At 37.5% G+C, this 23,593-nt stretch overlaps 2 protein-coding genes across 2 annotated transcripts; both read right to left on the reverse strand.

Annotated features, from left to right (window-relative positions):
• Nucleotides 1–868: 868 nt before the first annotated feature.
• Nucleotides 869–6,698, reverse strand: LOC135741178 (uncharacterized). Its single transcript, XM_065259852.2, has 3 exons — nucleotides 5,656–6,698; nucleotides 2,854–3,139; nucleotides 869–2,466 (listed from the first exon to the last, which is right to left on the reverse strand). Exons 1-3 carry the CDS (start codon nucleotides 5,698–5,700, stop codon nucleotides 1,457–1,459), a joined length of 1,341 nt encoding a protein of 446 aa, XP_065115924.1. The 5' UTR covers nucleotides 5,701–6,698; the 3' UTR covers nucleotides 869–1,456.
• A 4,918-nt stretch (nucleotides 6,699–11,616) lies between these two features.
• LOC135741176 (uncharacterized) lies at nucleotides 11,617–23,166 on the reverse strand. Its single transcript, XM_065259850.2, has 4 exons — nucleotides 22,870–23,166; nucleotides 18,165–19,655; nucleotides 15,033–15,707; nucleotides 11,617–13,409 (listed from the first exon to the last, which is right to left on the reverse strand). Exons 1-4 carry the CDS (start codon nucleotides 23,102–23,104, stop codon nucleotides 12,391–12,393), a joined length of 3,420 nt encoding a protein of 1,139 aa, XP_065115922.2. The 5' UTR covers nucleotides 23,105–23,166; the 3' UTR covers nucleotides 11,617–12,390.
• Between the last annotated feature and the right edge of the window lie 427 nt (nucleotides 23,167–23,593).

Below are 23,593 nucleotides of genomic sequence, written 5' to 3' on the forward strand. Positions count from 1 at the left end.
CAGACGCTCTTTGCGTGCCAGAGAGCGAGAACAGGACACGCGCTGGTTTTAACCCTCTGCGCGCTAACAACCTCTCTAGTGCAAGGAAATGTCAGAGATAGGGCTGCTCAATTATGGGAAAAATCATAATCCTGATTTTTAACACGATTACTTAATGACTGTCAAAACATGCACCTGCGCAGACACACGCAGCGCACATAAAAATAATTAAATGCATTTGTTTAGTGCTGTTGCAGAAGGTTACACGTGTCAAGCAGTGGTGCTCTCAGAGGTGCCTTTTTAAACACACTGGTCCAGCGGAACACAATCATATTTTAAACACGAGGGATGTATTGCTAAAACTCCTTGAAAAGCATATCATAAACAGGATTACTATCTGACTTCAAGTTCAGACAGAGCGCAGCTCTCTGCACGTACGCGAGAGTGGCGCCAATATGCAGCGGGTTATATTTTTAACAAAAGGAATAGTTTGCCTCAGCTCGCATGAAACGCATTAAACCGCACAAATACATAAGGATTACTACTTCAGTTTATGTTTAGACTTCGGACAGATGCGAGAGCGCGTGCATGTGAGACAGAGGGAAGCGTAGCTGCTCATCCACGCGCTGGATTTAGGTGCTAGAACGAGTCCGAGCGCGCGCATTAAGTACATCTGCGTGCAAGAAGGATCTCTCTCTACAAGCTCTCAGCGTAAAGTGAAGCACAAACCCTCATGCGAGGAAAAGCATGCAAAACTATGATGATGATGATAATAACAACCATTCGCCAACTATCGTCATGACTATCGCCATGAAAGCCTGCCATTGGCGATATGTCGGACGATCGTCGATACACGATACTATCGGCTATCGGCACAACACTACATCGGAATATTAACATTTTCCAGTTTAGTAATGACAGTTGGACATTTTAGTCATGGCTGTATTCAGGATGTAATGCTTACCAATGAATACTGCACACTGTATATCTTTAAGAAAGCTTTATTCACAAACAAGATCTTTCAAACACACCCTGTTTTCTCAAGTACTTAACAGATCAATCATCAGTGTGTGCTTTATAGATTAATGCAATTACATTAAAAATCACATCAGTTAAAATAAAAATCGCATCAGTTAAAATAAAAATTGCATCAGTTAAAATAAAAATCACATCAGTTAAAATAAAAATCGCATCAGTTAAAATAAAAATTGCATCAGTTAAAATAAAAATCACATCAGTTAAAATAAAAGCTTTGTCACATTATTGCATATATAGCAGAAAACACGTCAAAAAAATCATGCCGTTATGTGCTTTCAGTTCTGACTGATTGTTGCTTTCATTGTTGATCCAGCATGGTGTAGTTAAAGGCCACAACCACAACTAAAGACATTTTGCAAACATTGATTTTCCAGGGATCATGAAACCTCAATCCACCTGAAAACTCAACGCAGCATTGACCTCTACTGACAGTAAACACTTACTCCGCCTTTTCCAGACTGAGGTGCAATGCCAGTGTAGTTTGTTCTTTCGCATGTTTCTTCTGGTGAGGTTTAAAACTGCCTAACTGAGCAAATCTTTCTCCACAGATTGAGCACTGGTAAGGTTTCTCTCCAGTATGAAGTCTTTCATGGATTTTCAGGACATCTGAACGAGCAAATATCTTATCACACTGAGAGCATTTGTAATGCTTTTCTCCAGTATGAGTTCTCTGGTGTTTCCTAAAAACGTCAAGTCTTCTGAAACTCTTCCCACAAACATTACACAGATGAGGTTTCTCTCCAGTATGAAGTCTTAGATGAACACTAATAGAACTTGGAGTAGAGAAGCTCTTTCCACAATGAGAGCAGAGGTACGGTTTCTCTCCAGTGTGAGTTCTTTCATGGGGTATTAGCTGAAATTGATGACGAAAACGTTTATCGCAGTGTGAACATTGATAGAGTTTCTCATCAGAATGTATTTTTTGGTGTGACTTTAGACAACCTGAATCCCTGAAGCTTTTTCCACATTCACTGCACTGATACGGTCTTTCATTGGTGTGTGAACGCATGTGTCTTAGTAGTTGATTTTTGCGGATAAATCTCTTCTCACAGTGAGGACACTTGTATGTTTTTTCTCCTGTGTGAATTCTCTTATGAACATCAAGATTTCCTTTGTTGCTGAAGCAATAGCCACATTGAGTGCAGTTGAAAGGTTTTTCACCACTGTGTGTCCTCATGTGAACGTTCAGACTAGAAGAAGAGACACAAACCTTCCCGCACTGCTCACATTGAAACTGCTTCTTCTTCTTGTCTGTGTGCTCTTCTGAATGAAGTTTCTTCTCTTGTATGGTAGTAAAGCTGATCTCAGATCTGGTGAAGAGTTTCTGTTCTGTGTGTTTTCTCTCATGTCTCTCTAAATGTCTCTGTGAGGAAAGAGTTTGTGCCGTCAGTCGCTTTTCTGATGTTGAGGAGGTTATTTCTCCCTTAGAACAGGAGTTATTTCTATCATCTGAAAGAAACACAACAACATTCAATATTTTAAAAAACCCGATCTATATTCACACACTGTCAGTCTTGCTGCATGTGACAGTCGAGACAAATATATTTTGTGTTATCTTTGATTAATATCTGAATTAGAAAAAAGAAAAAGGAACGCTTCTCTGGGAAAAAAATATATATAAATAGTGAATAAACAATTCAGGGTGCTCTTCAAAAAAGGGCGTATAATACCAATAAGAAAATAGAAAAAATGAGGCACTCCTGATAATCAAAAAGGCTTTTTAACATTTATCAGGAGTGCCTCATTTTTCTATTTTCTTATTTTTATTATAGGCACTAAACTCGTGAAAGTTGTAGTTCATAACAAAATATGAGCAATAATAAAAAACAAACAAACCTGAAGTTATAAAATCATTATCGTCTTCATCAGTGTGATCTTCATCTTCTGTAGGTTCAGTTTTGATCTCCATCATGAGGTTCTTGCAGTCGATGAGTTTAACTGAACACATCTTGAGTTTGGTCTGCAGGATCTGCTGCTGTTCTCCAGCGTTACAGACAGAATCCAGAGACTCTGTGGAGGTTTGATCAGTAGATTCATCATCTGTGGGCTTAGACTCAGTATAACAGAGTAAAGTCAGACTGAGTTCCTGTGTGGAAGATTCACAACAAACCACATCCACATCCTGAAACAACAAATAGAGTAAGATTATATGATTAACTAGAAAATGCATTTCGGGACGAACTGCAAAAGTGTGCTTGCTCTGGTGCGGTCACTAATGTGATTTGTGAAATGTAAAATCTTAGAATATTTTTTTATCTTGTGCATCCTTGTATTGGAAATCAAATCCTCGCATTGTGAAAGCATTGCTGAGACACACACACACACACACACACACACACACACACACACACACACGCACACACGCACACACACGCGCACGCACGCACGCACACACGCACGCACGCACGCACGCGCACGCACACGCACACGCACACGCACACGCACACACACACACACACACACGCACACACACACAGGCTTGTAACCAGGGGTGTTTCCAGCATTGAAGGACATCCGGGGCTTAGCCCAGACCATTTTATGTAAATACAGGGATCACTAGCCTACATCACCTGCTCTAGCTAGCCTAGAACCAATTATAATGGCTGTGCTGCACATCACACTCATTGAGAATTTAATTTATTTACTCACTTAAGTACACATAACCAAAAGTTTATAATATGGAACATTACATTGTTTTATGCAGTTTTGTCAATGCAATTATTTCACGACCTCTATTTAAACTACAATCGCCATCTTAATAACTGGCAAACATTAAGCTAGCTTCTAATAAGAGAAATTATACTTTTAGATTTCGTCAGGGCAGTTAAATCAGGTGTATGTTTGTCAGCGCGATACGCATACAGTGGTGCAGGTGCTGGGCTGTGAGCGATAGGCGATTAACTGTAAATCGTTTAAATTGCACTCTTGTGTGAGAACGATGACTCACATAATATTTGAGCCTTTGGGAGCCTTTGTCTGCTTTGAACTTCGGAGAAACGCCAGCTAGTTCACAAAAAATGTTTCCTTTATTAAGACGTCTAATGTCATTGTGGATAAGCAAGTCATAATTGAGCCGACATATCAGACAACAACTGTTGGAAAAGGAGTTGTTATTGTAAGCTGGAAATACAATAAATAAAGTTAAAACAGCCATAGAGTCTGTGGTCTCTTAACTCGCCACTGTCAGTCTTCGCATCTTGACGCGGGCAGACCAAAGCGCGAATACACGTGAAGGGGTGACTCGTGCTCTGCATTTCATGCAAAAGATGCACGCGCATCAAGATTGCGACCCTGTCCTTTTGCTTTCCATGTGAAATCAATGCTTCGCTGAGTGATTGACAGCATAATGATTGACAGCATAATGCAATCGTGTTCCCGTTAGTTAAGCATACGATTTAGATATATAGCTTTTCTTATCTGAAGATTATGTAAATGGCATATACGCAGTCTTCTTGCTGTGGCAAGCTGTGTTTTAATGTGTCATACATTTCTCAAAGTCATGACTGTTTAAATACACTTGGCATAACATGCATGATTTAAGGTAAAGTGACACTTTTTCGCGTCAATTCACAATCATTTAAACCATGCAGCTGTTATAGAGCCGATGCCAAGCGATCACTGTTACGCGAGGACGCGAAACTGACGCGTCTTTACAAACTAATACATTTACAATGTATTACATTGATGAAAAAGGGAATTAAACTTGTCATGCAATATATTACTGAAATAAAAGAAAGGGTTTTACGTCTGAATCCCCGAAACATACCTGTATGTGAGACTGCACGTTCTCCAGAGAGCTCGCGTTGATTCACGCCTTCAGAATATAAAATCCATTTGCAGTTTTGTAAACAAACGTATATGAGAAATATTAATATTCCATCGGATTTAGTATCAAATAATCCTCAGTATATATAGTTTTCAATAGGCACGGACTTAGTTTGGGTCTAGTCACGTGTGAAGGCAAGGCAATTAAACACGCTTGGGCTGCCCTCTAGTGGTAAAAGCTAATGACATTTTTATTTTTACACAGGTTTTAATTGGACATTTTAAAGTGGAAATAACATAATATAGACATGTTTCTGCAATATTTTTTTATCTTGGGCATCTTCACATTGGAGTCAAGAGTTCATATAAAATTTTTGGTTAATAAATGTTACAGACATATTGAGATTTGAACTACTTCCTGTTTGGCGACTACGCCATAAGTATATTTTGGTCTGTGATGGGCAAATGCTTCCGAAAATCAAAAATCCTTCTAGTAACTTTTGTGAGGCTCGGTCCAAGGATCGTGTACGTGGAATTTCATGAAGTTTCGACAAAATTTGTGACCTGTGAAACTTTTTTAAGGTTTTGTGTTCTATCCAATATGGTGGCCGAACGACATGGATCTGTGACTTCATCTTCTCAAGCAACTTACACCGGTACTGCCCGAACATTTTAAAGTTTGAACGGCGTCTCTGAGTCAAACGGTCTGGTCGCTAGAGCTGACACAAAAAATCTACCCGGGAATAATAATAATAATAATAATAATAATAATAATAATAAAACTTAAGAAGAACAACAAGTGTGCTTTTGCAAGCACACTTAATAAATAATCAAACAGACAGACAGAGTGATTCTGGTAAAGGATTAACAAACCTCTTTTTTCAGTCCTTCTTCTCCACTTGCCCTTAGACTTAACATTAGTGATGGGACATCTGAAGCGAAGCTCCGGAGCTTGTGTCGAGCAAAAAGGGGCGTTCCAGATGAAGCCCCGATTCGAGGCTTGTATCGTTTCCGTGAAAATCACGTGACGATGACAAACGAGGCCTCGTTTTCTGTTGAATACGTCATTGCTTCACTCTGAGTATCGCCTCCGTAAAAAAATGGTTCGAAACTCGCGCCTCTTGTGGGTTTTGCAGTACGTTTGCATTGGTGTTGAGGTGTTGGTTGTACGTAGTGGCGAGTTTGTAGTGAGTTTGTAGTATAGTTATCATTATATATCATAGCCTGTATTATATATTATATTACACTTAGTTTAGACGATTATTAGAGTAAATTATACATAGCATAGGAAAGTAGATTAGTAGAGTAAATTAGCATATATCTAGTTCTAATACCTATAATACGTAATTATTCTGCTATATATATTTTGATATAGCCTATATTAGTAGTAGTTTTATTATTATATATAGTATTGCTGTTATTATTTATTATTATTATAAGACTATACTGTATTAGGGATAGCCTAGGAGGACTGAGGATCCATTGGGATATTGAAACAAACAGAAGCTCCAATATCCCAATTTATATAAGCTGGCACTGACCTTCTTATGTTGTCCAGCATCATCAGTGCCCTGTGAAAGGGTGTTTTCTAAGGCTTGAGAGGAGCTTTCTAAAAAGAGAAACCGCTTCAATCCAAATACTGTTAAAAACTTTTGTTTTAAATAAAAACCAGTAAACACTTTTCTGTGTTGCAGTTTGCTGTTTCACACTTCCAGTCCCATAAGCATTGCACTATTGCACCCCTCAGTTCAATAAGCATTGCACTATTGCCTTCCCAGTCAGCACTGCACTCATAATAATTTATTTACACTCATTCGGGGCATTCATGGTTATCAATAACCCAAAGAACTACTGAACAGTTGAACACAAAGATGTGTATGTATGAGTTGTGTGTGCATTGGTTAACACAAGCAGAGTAAAATACTTTATTTAATACACAGGCAATAGATAAAGCCTACACCACAACAATTTGGTTGCTTAGAATGAATAGATTTGTGTGCAATACATTGCTTTCCACAGCAGGTGTCACTAGAGAGCACACTGTTCACGAGGCTTCGGGTAACTGAACCTTTTGGCGAACCAATGGGCTGGAAAGCCTCAGTGGTTCAGGAAGCCTCATTTGGCCATCACTACTTAACATGTCAGCAATAAACAAAAAAATGTCTCCTCTGTGAATGCTTTAAAGATTCCAGCACAAACACATCAATTAAACATATACACGAATTAAAATCAACAAAGTACATTAAAGTAAATCTGATACTACTTAATCTGAACAATCTGATGTAAACACACAGCGTTTGATGTTTGATCTCGCTCGGTTTCTTTAGTGAGTTTATCGGCGGAGTGCAGAGCGCCACCTGCTGTACTGGAGACAATCAAAACTTCATTCATTCAGGCCTATGCAGCTCTTTAAATATTAGAGTTGAGAAGAATAAAATTATGCCTAATTTACTGGAAGTGCATAAAAACTTTTGTGGAAAATCATATTGTTATTTGTTATGGATGTTTTAAGTAATCACTTGGAATATGATGAAAAATAAATTCTTTAACAGATAAATTTCAGATTGCTGAGACTGAGTGTAATTTGTCTCCTGTATGGGGAGTGATGGCGGGGATTTTTTCAGAGATTGTAATAATTTGGAGACAAAAATAAGATATTATATTATGAAGATATTCAAGTTTATACTGATGGTTTAGAAGACCCTACCTCAGGAATGACAGGCAAAGGAATATATAGGAAAATATATCCACCATCATTTGTAAATAATAAATTACAGTTTTAGAACCATACTTGGCTGTCACACACGAACCATTAAAAAGACACATCATAATCATTTCATAGTTACATACCTTCATACTCCTTAACAAACCCCGGGGGTCATAACACCTAATGACCTCTGAATTTAACCCATCCTAGTGAGTAGTGATCTCACGCACACCCCAGAGCAGTGGGCATCTATCACTGCAGCACCCTGGGAAACGTGTGTGACATGTTTATTAGTGGTAAGTACAGAGTACTGTAAAAAAGTAGTTTTCAAGTATCTGCAGTGTTTTTCTACATTCTAAAGCATAATATCATAGTTTTGAATACAGTACATTTCATATTAAATTTAATACCCAATTACATTAAAAATATAATATCATTAGTAAAAGTAACAAAATTTTACTTGAATATTAATTAGAAAGAACAAAATTTTTTATTTACTTAAGTATTAAGGGTAAAAAAACCTTGTATTTATGAAATGTAGTGGAAAAGTATGATTTTATGCATCAGAATTTAGTAAAATAAAAGTTTGGCTAAGAAAAACCCCTTTTGATGTAGTAGTTGAGTACTTGAGGAGTGAGCAAAATTACTTTACACCTTTGATTTATAGTAAAAAGTATATTTTTCATCCATATATTTCTAAAAACTAAATGAAATTTTGTCACTGAAATCCATGTCGTCTGGTTTCACACCATATCCTGATTTCCGACAACTTTAATTACCGGTAGTTAAAGAAACCCATTTATGGTCATCATGTTACTGAAGACCACTGTGTGCACATGGCATTTTTTCATCTCAGAATTTTCCCAATATTTCACTTTTTGGAAGCACTACAAAAGTGTTCAACATGTGGTGCACTAGTAAATTATATTTTATAACTAGATAGAAAAGTTCGTCGGAACAAACTTTATGTTGGCTTGAGAAAGCCTAGTCTGAGAGTAGAGTTTGACAACTTAGCATGAAGCTATCATGATTTAAATTAAAGCTAGCATGATTTAACATGAAGCGAACATGATTTAACATGAAGCTAGCATGATTTAGCATGAAGCTAGCATGAAGCTAGCATAATTTAACATGAGGCTAGCATGATGATATCATGATTAGCATAAAGCTAGCATGATGCTAGCATGATTAGCATGAAGCTAGCATGATGCTAGCATGATTAGCATGATGCTAGCATGATTAGCATGAAGCTAGCATGATGCTAGCATGATTAGCATGATGCTAACATGATTAGCATGAAGCTAGCATGATTAGCATGAAGCTAGCATGATTAGCATGAAGCTAGCATGATGTTAGCATGATTAGCATGAAGCTAGTATGATTAGCATGAAGCTAGCATGATGCTAGCATGATTAGCATGAAGCTAGCATGAAGCTAGCATGAAGTTAGCATGATTAGCATGAAGCTAGCATGATGCTAGCATGATTAGCATGAAGCTAGCATGAAGCTAACATGATGCTAGCATGATTAGCCTGAAGCTAGCATGATGTTAGCATGATTAGCATGATGTTAGCATGATTAGCATGAAGCTAACATGAAGCTAGCATGATTAGGATGAAGCTAGCATGATGTTAGCATGATGCTAGCATGATTAGCATGAAGCTAGCATGAAGCTAGCATGATTAGCATAAAGCTAGCATGATGTTAGCATGAAGCTAACATGATGTTAGCATGATTAGCATGAAGCTAGTATGATAAGCATGAAGCTAGCATGATGCTAGCATAATTAGCATGAAGCTAGCATGATGTTAGCATGATTAGCATGAAGCTAGCATGATGTTAGCATGATTAGCATGAAGTTAGCATGAAGCTAGCATGATTAGCATGAAGCTAGCATGATTAGCGTGAAGCTAGCATGATTAGCATGAAGCTAGCATGATTAGCATGAAGCTAGCATGATTAGCATGAAGCTAGCATGGTGCTAGCATGATTAGCATGAAGCTAGCATGAAGCTAGCATGATTAGCAGGAAGCTAGCATGATGTTAGCATGAAGCTAGCATGATGTTAGCATGATTAGCATGAAGTTAGCATGATGCTAGCATGATTAGCATGAAGCTAGCATGAAGCTAGCATGATTAGCATGAAGCTAGCATGATGTTAGCATGAAGCTAGCATGAAGTTAGCATGATTAGCAGGAAGCTAGCATGAAGCTAGCATTATTAGCATGAAGCTAGCATGAAGCTAGCATGATGTTAGCATGATTAGCATGAAGCTAGCATGATGTTAGCATGATTAGCATGAAGTTAGCATGATGCTAGCATGATTAGCATGAAGCTAGCATGAAGCTAGCATGATTAGCATGAAGCTAGCATGATGTTAGCATGATTTAGCATGAAGCTAGCATGAAGCTAGCATAATTTAACATGAGGCTAGCATGATGATAGCATGATTAGCATAAAGCTAGCATGATGCTAGCATGATTAGCATGAAGCTAGCATGATGCTAGCATGATTAGCATGATGCTAGCATGATTAGCATGATGCTAACATGATTAGCATGAAGCTAGCATGATTAGCATGAAGCTAGCATGATTAGCATGAAGCTAGCATGATGTTAGCATGATTAGCATGAAGCTAGTATGATTAGCATGAAGCTAGCATGATACTAGCATGATTAGCATGAAGCTAGCATGAAGTTAGCATGATTAGCATGAAGCTAGCATGATGCTAGCATGATTAGCATGAAGCTAGCATGAAGTTAGCATGATTAGCATGAAGCTAGCATGAAGCTAACATGATTAGCATGAAGCTAGCATGATTAGCAGGAAGCTAGCATGAAGTTAGCATGATTAGCATGAAGCTAGCATGAAGCTAGCATGATGTTAGCATGATTAGCATGAAGCTTGCATGATGTTAGCATGATTAGCATGAAGTTAGCATGATGCTAGCATGATTAGCATGAAGCTAGCATGAAGCTAGCATGATTAGCATGAAGCTAGCATGATGCTAGCATGATTAGCATGAAGCTAGGATGATTAGCAGGAAGCTAGCATGAAGCTAACATTTATTGCGTTGCTAGGGTACTAAGTTTGGTTGCTAGGGAGAAAATTGGCATCCCATAATGATCACCCTTCAAGCCACAAGTAAAACGGTCCAACCCCCGTGTCTCTACAATGTTCTGATGCGGAGATATAAGGCTTTGTTTATTCCGTTGCTAGGGTATTAAGTTTGGTTGCTAGGGAGAAAATTGGCATCCCATAATGATCACACTTCAAGCCACAAGTAAAACGGTCCAACCCCTGTGTCTCTACAATGTTCTGATGCGGAGATATAAGGCTTTGTTTATTATGTTGCTAGGGTCTTCATATTTTGTTGCTAGGGGCGTGGCTTAATACCTCAATAAGAATCCTAAGAGACTGATTGGATGCCTGAGTAAAATGAGCCCACCCCTATGTCTCTATGACACTCTGGTGCAAAGATATCCATCTGGGCTTTTTATAATGGTAGTCTATGGGAGATGTTGCTAGGGTACCCAAAATTGTTGCTAGGGGCGTGGCTTAATAGCTCTGGGGTGATCCTAAGAGACTGATTGGATGCTTGAGTAAAATGAGCCCACCCCCATGTCTCTAAGACACTCTAAAGTGAAGATATTCCATCTGGGACGCTTTTATTCCCTTTTATGGGCATGTTTCCTGCCCCATTATAAGTCAATGGGAAATTTTGGGGGCCCCTTACACCCCAGGGGTACAGCTTACACCCCATTGTGAGGTATGTTCTTACACAGCCTGTCAGCCTCCTTAAATGTGGTAAGCCACAAGTTTCTACAAGTTTCTCACTCGCAGCTATGACCTGTCAAAGTTTGTCTCAATGTTAAGTCAATGGAAATTTTGGGGTGTTTCAGCGCCCCGTTTAGGAATTCGGAAGGTCCCATCAGTTAGAAAAGATATAGCAACTCGAGTCAGATCAGACCGAAGGTATGTCCAAAGTTTGATGGCTGTAGCTTGAAAGCTCTAGGACGAGTTAGAGTTAGAAATTTTAGTCTCAGAAGAAAAAGAATAATAATAATAATAATAATAATAAGTTTAAGTGCAACAACAGTATGTTGGCTTTCTCAAGCCAACATAATTAAATGTTAAACTACAAAATTATAGACCATTATGCAACTATGTCTTGCTAGTTAGTTGACACAAAATGTCCTTTTTATGGTGAAAGATAAAGCCCACCGGTACAGCACCAGGGGCCTCATTTATAAAGGGTGCGTATGCACAGATCTGATGGTAAAGTGTGCATACGCAAAAATCCACGGCAAAGTCCATATTTATTAAAACTGTCTTTGACATGGAAAAGCACCACGTCAGGGTCTGAGCAGACGTATGCACTTTTGCTTGTACGATTGCTGCAAGTTTTTGGATTTATTCTCTTTATTAATTTCATATTGGTGTTCTGTGCATTCGTTCGTTTTATGAATCGCACTTGTTTTAAGAAATGATTGTGAGGTCAAATTTAGGACGTTTTCTATGCAGCATTTTATAAATAAGTCCCAAGTTCTCTTTAACAAGCATTTGAAACAAATAAGATTTGTTTCACCTAATTTTTAACATTCTTAAAAACAATAATTATCATTTTTCAAATCAGATTTGTGAACTGTTGTATAAAATATAATAATGTCAATTTTATACATCAACATATTATATAATAATAGCCTTGTATTTGATTATAGCATATGTATTTTTTTCATGCATTAAAATAAATTTTGATACCAAAGTTTTGGTTTAATCATGATATGTTTGTGAAAACATCCATACACATCTCATGCACAAATTTTTACATATGCATGCTTAGTGAATGAGACCCATTGTTTTTGGCTTCCAATCAGCATGAAACTTCTAAATAAACAGAAACTAATGTGATTCAAGTGTAGTTTGTTCTTCAGTATGTTTCTTCTTGTGAGTATAAAAACCTCCCAAATAAGTGAATCTTTCTCCACAAATGGAGCAGACGTAAGGTTTCTCTCCGGTGTGAACTCTCTGATGGGTTCTCAGGGCATCTGGTCGAGCGAACGTCTTCTCACACTGAGAGCATTTATAAAGTCTTTCACCTGTATGAGTTCTCTGATGTGACAATAAAATGTGATGTCGATTAAAACTCTTCCCACAGACATTACAATGATAAGGTTTCTCTCCGGTGTGAATTCTCTTATGAACTCTGAAATGAGACGGATCTGAAAATCTTTTTCCACAGTGAGAGCAGACGTAAGGTTTTTCTCCAGTGTGACTTCTCTCGTGGACTTTCATGTGTGGTTTATGACTAAAACGTTTATCACAGTGTGAACATTGATAAAGTTTCTCCTCAGTGTGTGTCTTTTGGTGTGATACAAGACTACACGGATGCTTAAATGTTTTTCCGCATTCACTGCATTGATAAGGTCTCTCATTGGTGTGTAAACGCATGTGCTTCTTCCAACCTGATTCTATTCTGAATCTCTTCTGACACTGAGGACACTTGTATGGTTTTTCTCCTGTGTGAATTCTCTTGTGAAGAACAAGATTTCCTTTGGTGCTGAAATATTTGTCACATTCCCTGCAGTGGAAAGACTTTTTATCGCTGTGTCTTTTTATGTGAGCATTTATATTAGACGTTGTTGTAAAAAAATTCTTCCCACACTGCTGACAGTAAAACGGCTTCTTCTCTTTGTGCTCTTCTGAATGAAGTTTCTTCTCTTGTAAGGTAGTAAAGCTGATCTTACATCTTTTGCAGGTGAAGAGTTTCTGTTCGGTGTGTTTTCTCTCATGTCTCTCTAAATGTCTCTGTGAGCTCAATGTCTTTCCACAGGTGATGCAGGAAAGAGTTTGTGCTGTCCGACGCTCTTTTGATGTCGAAGAGGTTATTTCTTCATCCGAACATGGTTCACTCATCACATCTAAAAGAAAAACAAACAACATTAAAAATCCATTATGACTTACATTTCCACCAAATGCAAAAACAGTAAATTTAGCATGATTTTACCCAGGGGTGTCATGCACTAAATAATTTCAAGGGGGTGCACAGATACCCTTCATACTGTAACCAGAATTATCATAGTCATTTAAACATCAACGCCATATTTTTATAGACTACACAAACAAAAAGAGAAGTGTTTATAAATGATTTTATTGCTATTTATTTATTGCACATTACTGAAAAACTCATGCGCTCAACAGTCACATCTGTGATTGCTGTAATGATCAACACTGCAAAAACAGTGAATAAAAAGTAAAATGTAAAGCTGTAATCAACATTTTATTATTATTATTGTTTAAATGCATTAAAAGCATATCATTCTTAAAAACTAGCCTATAAACATATTGGTAACACTTCACAATAACTTTGTTATGAGTAAACATTAGTTAATGGATTAACTCAGTGGTTCCCAAACTTTTTCAGCGTGTGGCCCCCCCCTTGTGTACGGTGCATTCCTTCACGGCCCCCCAAAGAAAATTTGTGACAAAAAACTGTTCTAAAACTCAACATTTTAATAAAAAAAACATTAAATTATACAAAAAGTAGTGCTTTTGGTTAGTAGCCTTATTTTTTAGGTTTAATTACACAGAATTCATGATAAATTAATGTATATCATACAATTTTCGTAAAACAGTGCCCCCCTGGCACCATCTCGCGGCCCCCCTGGGGGCCCCGGCACCCAGTTTGAAAACCACTGGATTAACTAACATGAACGAACAGAGAAGAGTATAGTTTTTCAATTATATATGTAAAATATATATATATATATATATATATATATATAAAATAGATAAAAGTTAAATATATATAAAAAGTAAAAATATGGGTAAAATTTTGACCCACCTCATATTTACGATTTTAAAATCTGGCCCCCGAAAAGAGTAGTTGAAGACCCCTGACATAGAAGGTTTGTGGCTTAATTAAGTGCAAAAAAGTTTTTCATGTCCATTTACAGCCCTAGGATTTGTCTTTATAATGAAATGGTCTATTATGACCTTATTTGAAAGGGTCATGAATAATAATGTTGAGCTCTGCTCTGATTGGCTGTTTCTCCTTCAGTAGCTCTGTGTGTGTGTAAACAGATCTTATGTTTGAGTCTGTATTAGATTTTGAGGAATAATTAATTGTTTGGAGATTGTTAATGGACGTTTCTGAGTGATAAGTTTGTGTTTTTTTCAGTATGGACCTGCAAAACGTAACTGTAACGTCAATAGTAGAACTTTTGCATATACTAGCATATAATGCTAACTCAGCAGTCACAACTTAATTTTTATCATTGTAACAACACTGTACTTAATTTAATGTTGGGGTGTACATCTGGACTGTAACGTCACAGTTGGTGTTATGTTGTGATTGGTCTGTTTTCCAGCGGTCTTTTGCATGCACGAGGTTTACATAAGAAGGAGGAAACACTCGTGTTTTAGGCTCAAGATGTGTTATTATCATCTACACAACTCTTATTATTCATCTATCCCTACATAATTACAGTTTTACATTCTACAACACCTTTACATATTGTGAAAAGACAACAGAAAAGAGATACCTGAGGGTATAAAATCATCGTCATCATCACAGTCATCTTCTTCCTCAGCGTGATCTTCCTCAGCTGTGTTTTCTTTTCTCATCTTCATCATGAGGTTTCTACAGTCGAGGAGTTTGACTGAACACATGTTGAGTTTGGTCTGCAGGATCTGCTGCTGTTCTCCAGCGTTACAGACAGAATCCAGAGACTCTGTGGAGGTTTGATGATCAGTAGATTCATCATCCTGTTTACTGTCACACACTGTGGTGTCCTGAGTGTCTGTGGGATTTGATTCAGTATAACAGAGTAAAGTCAGACTGAGCTCGGAGTCCTGTGTGTGTCTGAATTTCTCTTCAGAGTCCAGCTGTGGTTGTGGTGTGCGGCTCTGATCTCTGCTCGTCCACACTGAATCCAGACATTCACTGGAGCTCCCACAGGTATAAGCTGTACAAACCTCTCTGTTCAGTCCTTCATCTCCTCTTAACCTCAGCTTTGTCTCCAGTAAGGCCACCTCTTTCTTCAGCTGAGAGATTTCTGTGATGAAATCATCAATATCCAGCATGGACAGATCAGTTCCTACTGATTTACAGCACATCACATCTCTCATCATTAACACTGAAATACACAGAGACAAGACTCGGTTTAAAACACTCAAGAGAGAAAAACACTGAGGACACGCGAGCTCTTTCTGTCTTTCTTTAGTGGGTTTATCGGCGGACTAAAGAGCTACACAGCGCCCCCTGCTGCACTGGAGACATTTATCTGTCATGAAACACTAGTAAGAGGAATGAAGAGGCAGCAGACAGATCAATATTGAACAAGACGTTACAGTCTGTGACGAGAAGACTGATCAGACCAAATATATATCACATTTGCCTACAATGTTCACACTCCATACACTAGTTTAATAAATTGTTTATAATTGATAATGCACATTGTGAATGGATATACAGTGAAGAACCACAGATTGGTAATGATTATTGATGACCAAGATAGATTTATTCAAGTAGAAGTCAGCTTCGACGCTCCACAAAAAGTTCCTATATAGGACAGATTTCTACACATTCAATACAGCAGCAATTATAGATGGTTTCAGCAATAACAACATAAACACGCGGCTTTCGTGGTCATCACGTAACTTCCGGTAAACTCTGCAAATATTAATTATTTTCGACGAGGTATTTGTTTAAGAGTTCAGTTTCAGCAACTAGTCAGACCATTAAACAAACAGAAACCGGAAGTAAAGTTCGGACCAGACGCTTATTGCGTCACCACACGTGCGTAAGATGCATCTAAAATACATGCAAATAATCACACAGTCCACACTGTGTATTATGCAAACACAAACTTTTATTTAATACCTAATAAAAGAGACAGTCCTCCAACGTGATCCATGTAAACCATTTTCCACTGATACACAGACACACAAAGATGTATGAATATTTCCCAGCACATGTAAAAAACAGATAGATAGATAGATAGATAGATAGATAGATAGATAGATAGATTAAAAGAAGTTGGTAAACATTTACAGTAAGGTTGTATTTGTAAACATTAATTAAAACATTCGCTAATGCATTCAATACTTCTACATTTTTTTTAAATCTATTAATTTGTTAATTGCTAATACATGTATAAAATCAAGCCTTGAAACTGATAACATTAATTAATGCACCATGAACTAACATTAACAAGAATGAGTATGTTTGTTCATGTTTACTAATATAACCTTATTGTAAAGTTAACACTTTTTGTAAAGATAACCCAAAAAGTTGAAGGTGATAGATCCAACTATGGATATGGCTTACAGATCTGATCGTTCCAATTAGAGTCCAGTTTCATTAGATCTCGCTCTCTTTCTAACCATCATTAAATCACAAATCTGTACTCAAATATCATCTCTGTTGTGATGGTTAATACTTCAAATTAACCACAAGACAGATACACAAATGAAGGGAATGTGATGTTAAATAAAATAAAGATGGTTAATTGAATAATCTTGTGGCATTCTTGTGACTAACTTTGTCTGACTAGAAGCAGATTTAAGGGGTGTTACAATAGCAGACACAGACAGTGGAAATTTATTATCGTGTGGTTTATGAAAACCTTGAGATGGAGACAAATAAAAGACAACTCAGCTCAACATGAGATTAAACAATATCAAGAAAAAAAATAATGTAGAATAGAATAATGTTTAGTGAAATCATGTAGACCAGGGGTCTTCAACGTTTTTTTTTCGCTCTCCTTAGATGAGAGAGACATGCAGGGACCCCCTGATATTTAATGTGTAAAACAGCAATATTTAAGTTAGGTACAAGAAGCTGCTTTATCATATTAAGCAGAATGCAAATCGAGTAAAACATACTGACTAATCTGAATCAAGAATTGAAACCGTTTATTAAATAGAAACAAACCATATTGTCACACAGTCATACTATATTAAGACAGTACTACTATTATGCATGCTGTTGTTGTACTTTTTGTGTATTACTATTAAAGCAACTTTGGCTTCAAAAAGCCCTCATCAGTGCCACAGGCTTATCATCTTCATGCCACGCCACATTGAAGCAGTAATTCATGCAAAATAAGCCCCAACAAAGTATTTAGTGCATAATTCTACATAGTTTACAAGTCATTAAAGTGCACCTATTTCATTGCTAAAAAACAATGTTGTTTTGTGTATTTGGTTTTGTACATTTCTGTAGCTACAGATTTCCGTCTTTTCCTGAAACGCGCAGATTTTTGTACAAAACTCATAGATTTGAAAAGCGCTGTATCCCTGATTGGTCAGCTAATCTGTACGTTGTGATTGGCCTGAATACCTCTGACGTCAGCTGGAAATGTGACGCTCCTTACCATGTTTGAAAGATTCAGTCACAATGTAATGCTGACAGGAATTAACTTACAGGTTGTGGGTCTGAAGTGGGAGGAATTATGATAATGTCGGTCTTTACTACATCACCAATACCAGGAAGTAAACTGTTGCCTACAATCCGTGTGTTTGTTGTAGTCCAGAAAAAGAGCTTCACGTCATCGTTTACTTTGGGATTTGTACCTTTTGCATATCGTTTACAGGTTGTGACGCTATGATGATTTCAGTGTAGTTTGTTCTTCTGATGACACTGCAAACTTCTGAAATGAGCAAATCTCAGTGGTAAGATTTCTCTCCTGTGTGAACTCTCTGATGGGTCTTCAAGGCATCTGATCGAGCAAACGTCTTCTCACATTGAGAACATTTATGAAGTCTTTCACCTGTATGAGTTCTCTGGTGCATTAGAAAGTTGGACTGTTGACTAAAACTCTTCTCACAGACATTACAGAAATAAGGTTTCTCTCCGGTGTGAACTCGCAGATGAACTTTGATAGAATGTGAATCAGTGAAGCGCTTTCCACATTGAGAGCAGACGTAAGGTTTCTCTCCAGTGTGAATTCTCTCGTGGATTTTTAAGGAATATGATCGTACAAACGTCTTCTCACAATGAGAGCATTTGTAAGGTCTTTCACCTGTATGAGTTCTCTGGTGTGACACTAAATTGGCATGTTGATTAAAACTTTTCCCACAAACATTGCAGTTGTAAGGTTTCTCTCCGGTATGAACTCTCAGATGAATCCTCAAATGAGATGGATCAAAGAAGCTCTTTCCACATTGAGAGCAGACGTAAGGTTTCTCTTCACTGTGAATTCTCTCATGGGCTTTTAAGTTATTTGACTGAGCAAACGTCTTCCCACACTGAGAGCATTTGTAAGGTCTTTCACCTGTATGAATTTGCTGGTGCCTTACTAAATTGTCACGTTGTCTAAAACTCTTCCCACAAACATTACAGTGGTAAGGTTTCTCTCCGGTGTGAACTCTCTGATGGGTTTTCAGGACATTTGATCGAGCAAAAGTCTTCTCACACTGAGAGCATTTGTAAGGTCTTTCACCTGTATGAGTTCTCTGGTGTGAAACTAAATTGGCATGTTGTTTAAAACTCTTCCCACAGATGGTACAGATGTAAAGTTTCTCTCTAGTATGACTACTCTCATGGGCTATAAGACTGTATTGAAGACTAAAACGTTTATCACAGTGTGAACATTGATAGTGTTTTTCTTCAGAGTGAATATTCTTGTGTAATTTTAATGAACCTGAATCCCTAAATTTTTTGTCACATTGACTGCACTGATACGGTCTCTCTTTAGTGTGTAAACGCATGTGTCTCTTTAGATCGCCTTGTTGTCTGAATCTCTTCTCACATTGAGGACACTTGTAAGGTTTTTCTCCTGTATGAATTCTCCGATGAACAACAAGATATCCATTGGTGCTGAAACATTTGCCACATTGAGTGCAGTTGAAAGGTTTTTCACCACTGTGTGTCCTCATGTGAATGTTCAGATTAGAAGAAGAGACACAAATCTTCCCACACTGCTCACATTGAAACTGCTTCTTCTTCTTCTTCTTCTTCCTGTCTGTGTGCTCTTCTGAATGAAGTTTCTTCTCTTGTATGGTAGTAAAGCTGATCTCAGATCTGGTGAAGAGTTTCTGTTCTGTGTGTTTTCTCTCATGTCTCTCTAAATGTCTCTGTGAGCTGAATGTCTTTCCACAGGTGATGCAGGAAAGAGTTTGTGCTGTCCATCGCTCTTCTGAATATGGTTCACTCTTCACATCTGAAAGAAATATAAAGAATTAAATTATCTTTTCATTTTTATCTACATAAAGAAGGATGAATTGAGATTCTGTTGCCATCTCTCAACACCAAGAATGCCAAGTTCAGACTTGCATCCTTTTGTAGTTCAGACTTGCAAGATCAGCCTCAGAAGAACAAACTCCTGAGGATGTGATGACGCAAGTCCAGATATTTTGAAAAATGAAACCATAAACGTTGATTTGTCACTCAGTCCAACTAATAAAAAATGTAGTGATCGAGCAGAAGTTAAACTAGCCATGATCAAACCGCTTGATGCAAAGCACACACTTGGGCTTTTTAACGTCATGCGAAATAAGGCTGGCTGCCAACGCAATGAACTGGCATCCGCAATGGATCTGATATCGGAACTGCAAACACAGAACCTCTCTAATTGAAGCCTGCAAGCTAAGCAGCCGCTATGAAAACCAGCCATTTTGTTACATTTTTTGCCACTCCAACAGGAGTCCGGCGTGGTCACGTGGAAAAGTGATGTCAATGCATACCCTCTATACACAGGGATGGAGACCAGACGCCGTTTTTTAGGGAACAGATTAATATGTAATCTTAAATTCTGGCAGAGCCGTAGTTCACTGAAAAACTAAAAAATATATTGCATTCATAATCGCAGGCGATTCGTAACAACTTTTCTAAACTGAAAAAACTAATTGATTCAATTTACTCAATTTTTTAAGGTTAGTGGTTTCAATCAATTTATTAAAGCTACATTTAAACAAAAGTTTTTTGTTTTGCATTTCTATTTTTTTTGTTTAAATGTACCTTAAAGGAACACGCCCAGATTTTGGGAATTTAGCTTATTCACCGTATTCCCCAGAGTTAGATAAGTCCATACATACCTTTCTCATCTCTTTGTGTGCTGTAACTCTGTCTGATGCAGCCCCCGCTAGCTTAGCTTAGCACAAAGTCTGGAAGTAAATGGCTTCAGCTAGCAAACTACTCACAATAAGTGACAAAATAACGTGAACATTTTCCTATTTATGTGTTGTGATTTGTATAGTCACACCGTGTACAAATAACAAGGTGATATGAGACACAGTGATCTGTTAACAGTATACATACTGGGAACTATATTCTCAAAAGACGAGGCACTGCTACTGGGCGGAGTGATTTGCACAACTCTGACCGAATCTCTGCTCCTCACCAGGGGCTTCTCGGGTACTGCGATCAAATCACTCCGCCCACGTAGCAGTGCTTCGCCTTCTGAAAATATAGTTCCCAGTATGTATACTGTTAAAAGATAGCTGTGTCTCATATCACCTTGTTTTTTGTACACGGTGTGACTACAAATCACAACACATAAATAGGAAAATGTTCACGTTATTTTGTCACTTATTGTGAGTAGTTTGCTAGCTGAAGCCATTTACTTCCAGACTTTGTGCTAAGCTAAGCTAGCGGGGGCTGCATCAGACAGAGTTACAGCACACACAGAGATGAGAAAGGTATGTATGGACTTATCTAACTCTGGGGAATACGGTGAATAAGCTAAATTCCCAAAACTGGGCGTGTTCCTTTAAAAAAAATGATTGCAACCACTAACCTTAAAAAATTGAGTAAATTGAATGAATATTTTTTTTCAGTGTACGGCTCTGTGTAGTAAATGCCGCTCCATCTGAAAGCAGCTGATGGCGATTTATTACTAATCAAGGAACTGGCTTCACTGACAAGATGCACGTGCATGCGATTAATTGTGCAACCCCGAGGCATAATGAATAACAACAATACATTATAAATACAAATTATAAAACGGGCAGTTCTGGTTCTTCATTCTGATTGGTTGAAACGCGTTCTAAGCCGTGATAAAATACACCGGTAACCTCACGGTTCAGACCACATTACATAAGTATCACTGCGCCACTGTTACTGCGTATTGATTTATGAAAATAAACACCACAGTCTTAAATCATATTTTTAATTTGTCTAAAATTGCACAATTAATGGCGATATCCAGACGAATGTCAATAAATATTGTTGAGTCATCTCGTCGATAAAGAGAAAACGTTGTCTGAGGATTTTACAACTCAAGTTCATACGTCCACTATTATCCACTGGGTGGCGATCTTACCCAACTTAAACACTGACGCATTCACTGAAAACACCGTGTAGTACTGTTCATGGCTCCGTCTGAATCTGATCTCTTACTAAAGTTCTTCACAAAAATGGAATTATCTCCGCTTTTAATAAAAAAATTTGAGAGGTGATAAGAGATCAAATGAAGGTAGGATGAAACGTTTTTTTGTTTGTTTTTGTTTCAAAGCGGATGGTCTGTTCTTTCATTTTGATATTTTATGTTTATATAAAGAAGATAATTTTCTGGAAGGCATTAAACTAAAACTGGGTGGCAACTTTAAAAAAAAAAAAAACGCTGACGGGGAAAGAGTTCAGCATGCTTCCAAGCATATTTGATCATCACTTCAACAGTTGCACGATATAAATGTTAATGTATAAATTAGATGAATGGTGATTTATAAAATAAACACCACAGTCTTAAATCATATTTTCATTGTGTCTTTGCTGTGTCTGTGTTGGTTGGGTACTGCGCTCTGTTTCAGTCACACTTGATTCTGAGGAACTACTTTGTTTGGCGGAAGAGTAATATTTGTACTAATATAATTACAACTTTTTTGGGTTTTATTTTATAAAATCCCGCTAACGTTAGGCATATGAAATAACCGTTTTATAAACGCAATAAACCCCTCGAAGCGTTGGGTTACCAGTGCATTTTATAACAGCTAAGGCGGTTTAGGCACTCCGCGAACAACGCCCCTTAGCTGTTATAAAATGCACTGGTAACCCACTGCTTCTCGGGGTTTATTGCTTTAATATACAGTTATTAAATAGGGTATAAGATATAAAAAGAGTATGCCACGTTAAAAGAACATCAGGATTTAGGTTGATTGAATGTTTGATTTTTGGTGGTAAGTTGTTCATTTAGAATAATCGATTAATCAATAAAATAGTCTCATCGCAGCCCTAATCATAAATCCGTGCCAATATGGGAGATAAGCTCATTCCAGCGCAAGAGGCTTTATTCTAATATTCATAGTGAAATAAATAAATTAATGCAAATAAATGACACAATAAACAACTATGCATATTTTGCATGTTTTTTGCAATGAGCATATGGAGACAAGATTTAAATAATAATGTATACATTCCTGAAGGAATAAAATCATTACCACCATTATGATTGTCTACATAATCATCTTCTGTGGGTTCAGTTTTGATCTTCATCATGAGGTTCCTGCAGTCGATGAGTTTGACTGAACACATCTTGAGATTGGTCTGCAGGATCTGCTGCTGTTCTCCAGCGTTACAGACAGAATCCAGAGACTCTGTGGAGGTTTGATCAGTAGATTCATCATCCTGTAAACCCTCATCAGTTTCTTCTGATTTACAGCAAATCACATCCATCTCTTCATTAACACTAAAAAACACTTGAGGATACACAAACGCGTCACACGCGAGCTCTCATTTTCTTTAGTGGGTTTATCGGCGGACTATAAGAGCTGCAGCGCCTCCTGCTGTACTGGAGAGAGAAGACGCTCAACACTTCATTCATTTCATTCATTACACAAACATTTTTGTGTTGCTTCTTTATGCTATCATAAAAGCTCTCACAATGATGATTTTTTAACAAAGGTTGTTTCAGTGTCAGTGGACATATATAAGAATAGTGTCCGTATCGGTTAGTGTATGTCAGTGAATAGTCTCTGTGTGACTTAGTATCCAAAAAACTAGCATGTGCTTGTTAGTAGAAAAAATATGAAATATAAAGAAAAAACATGATGTGTAAAGAATAACAGGAAAACATCTGTTTTGGTTTTAAATTTTTTTGTATTTTATTACTTTTAATTTTGAAAATGTAATTACCATAAATTGTCCCTATGTCTCTTGAGTGCA

Source organism: Paramisgurnus dabryanus, chromosome 24 (genome assembly GCF_030506205.2).
Source record: "Paramisgurnus dabryanus chromosome 24, PD_genome_1.1, whole genome shotgun sequence".
Classification (NCBI taxonomy): domain Eukaryota; kingdom Metazoa; phylum Chordata; class Actinopteri; order Cypriniformes; family Cobitidae; genus Paramisgurnus; species Paramisgurnus dabryanus.

Coding starts and splice junctions, on each gene's coding strand:
- LOC135741176 (XM_065259850.2), bottom strand. CDS start 23,104: ATGGATGTGATTTGCTGTAAATCAGAAGAAACTGATGAGGGTTTACAG. Junction 19,656..22,869: donor TGTAGACAATCATAATGGTG/GTAATGATTTTA, acceptor TATTTCTTTCAG/ATGTGAAGAGTGAACCATAT. Junction 13,410..15,032: donor CGATGATTTTATACCCTCAG/GTATCTCTTTTC, acceptor TTTTTCTTTTAG/ATGTGATGAGTGAACCATGT.
- LOC135741178 (XM_065259852.2), bottom strand. CDS start 5,700: ATGTTAAGTCTAAGGGCAAGTGGAGAAGAAGGACTGAAAAAAGAG. Junction 3,140..5,655: donor AAGAAGGACTGAAAAAAGAG/GTTTGTTAATCC, acceptor TTGTTGTTTCAG/GATGTGGATGTGGTTTGTTG. Junction 2,467..2,853: donor TAATGATTTTATAACTTCAG/GTTTGTTTGTTT, acceptor TGTTTCTTTCAG/ATGATAGAAATAACTCCTGT.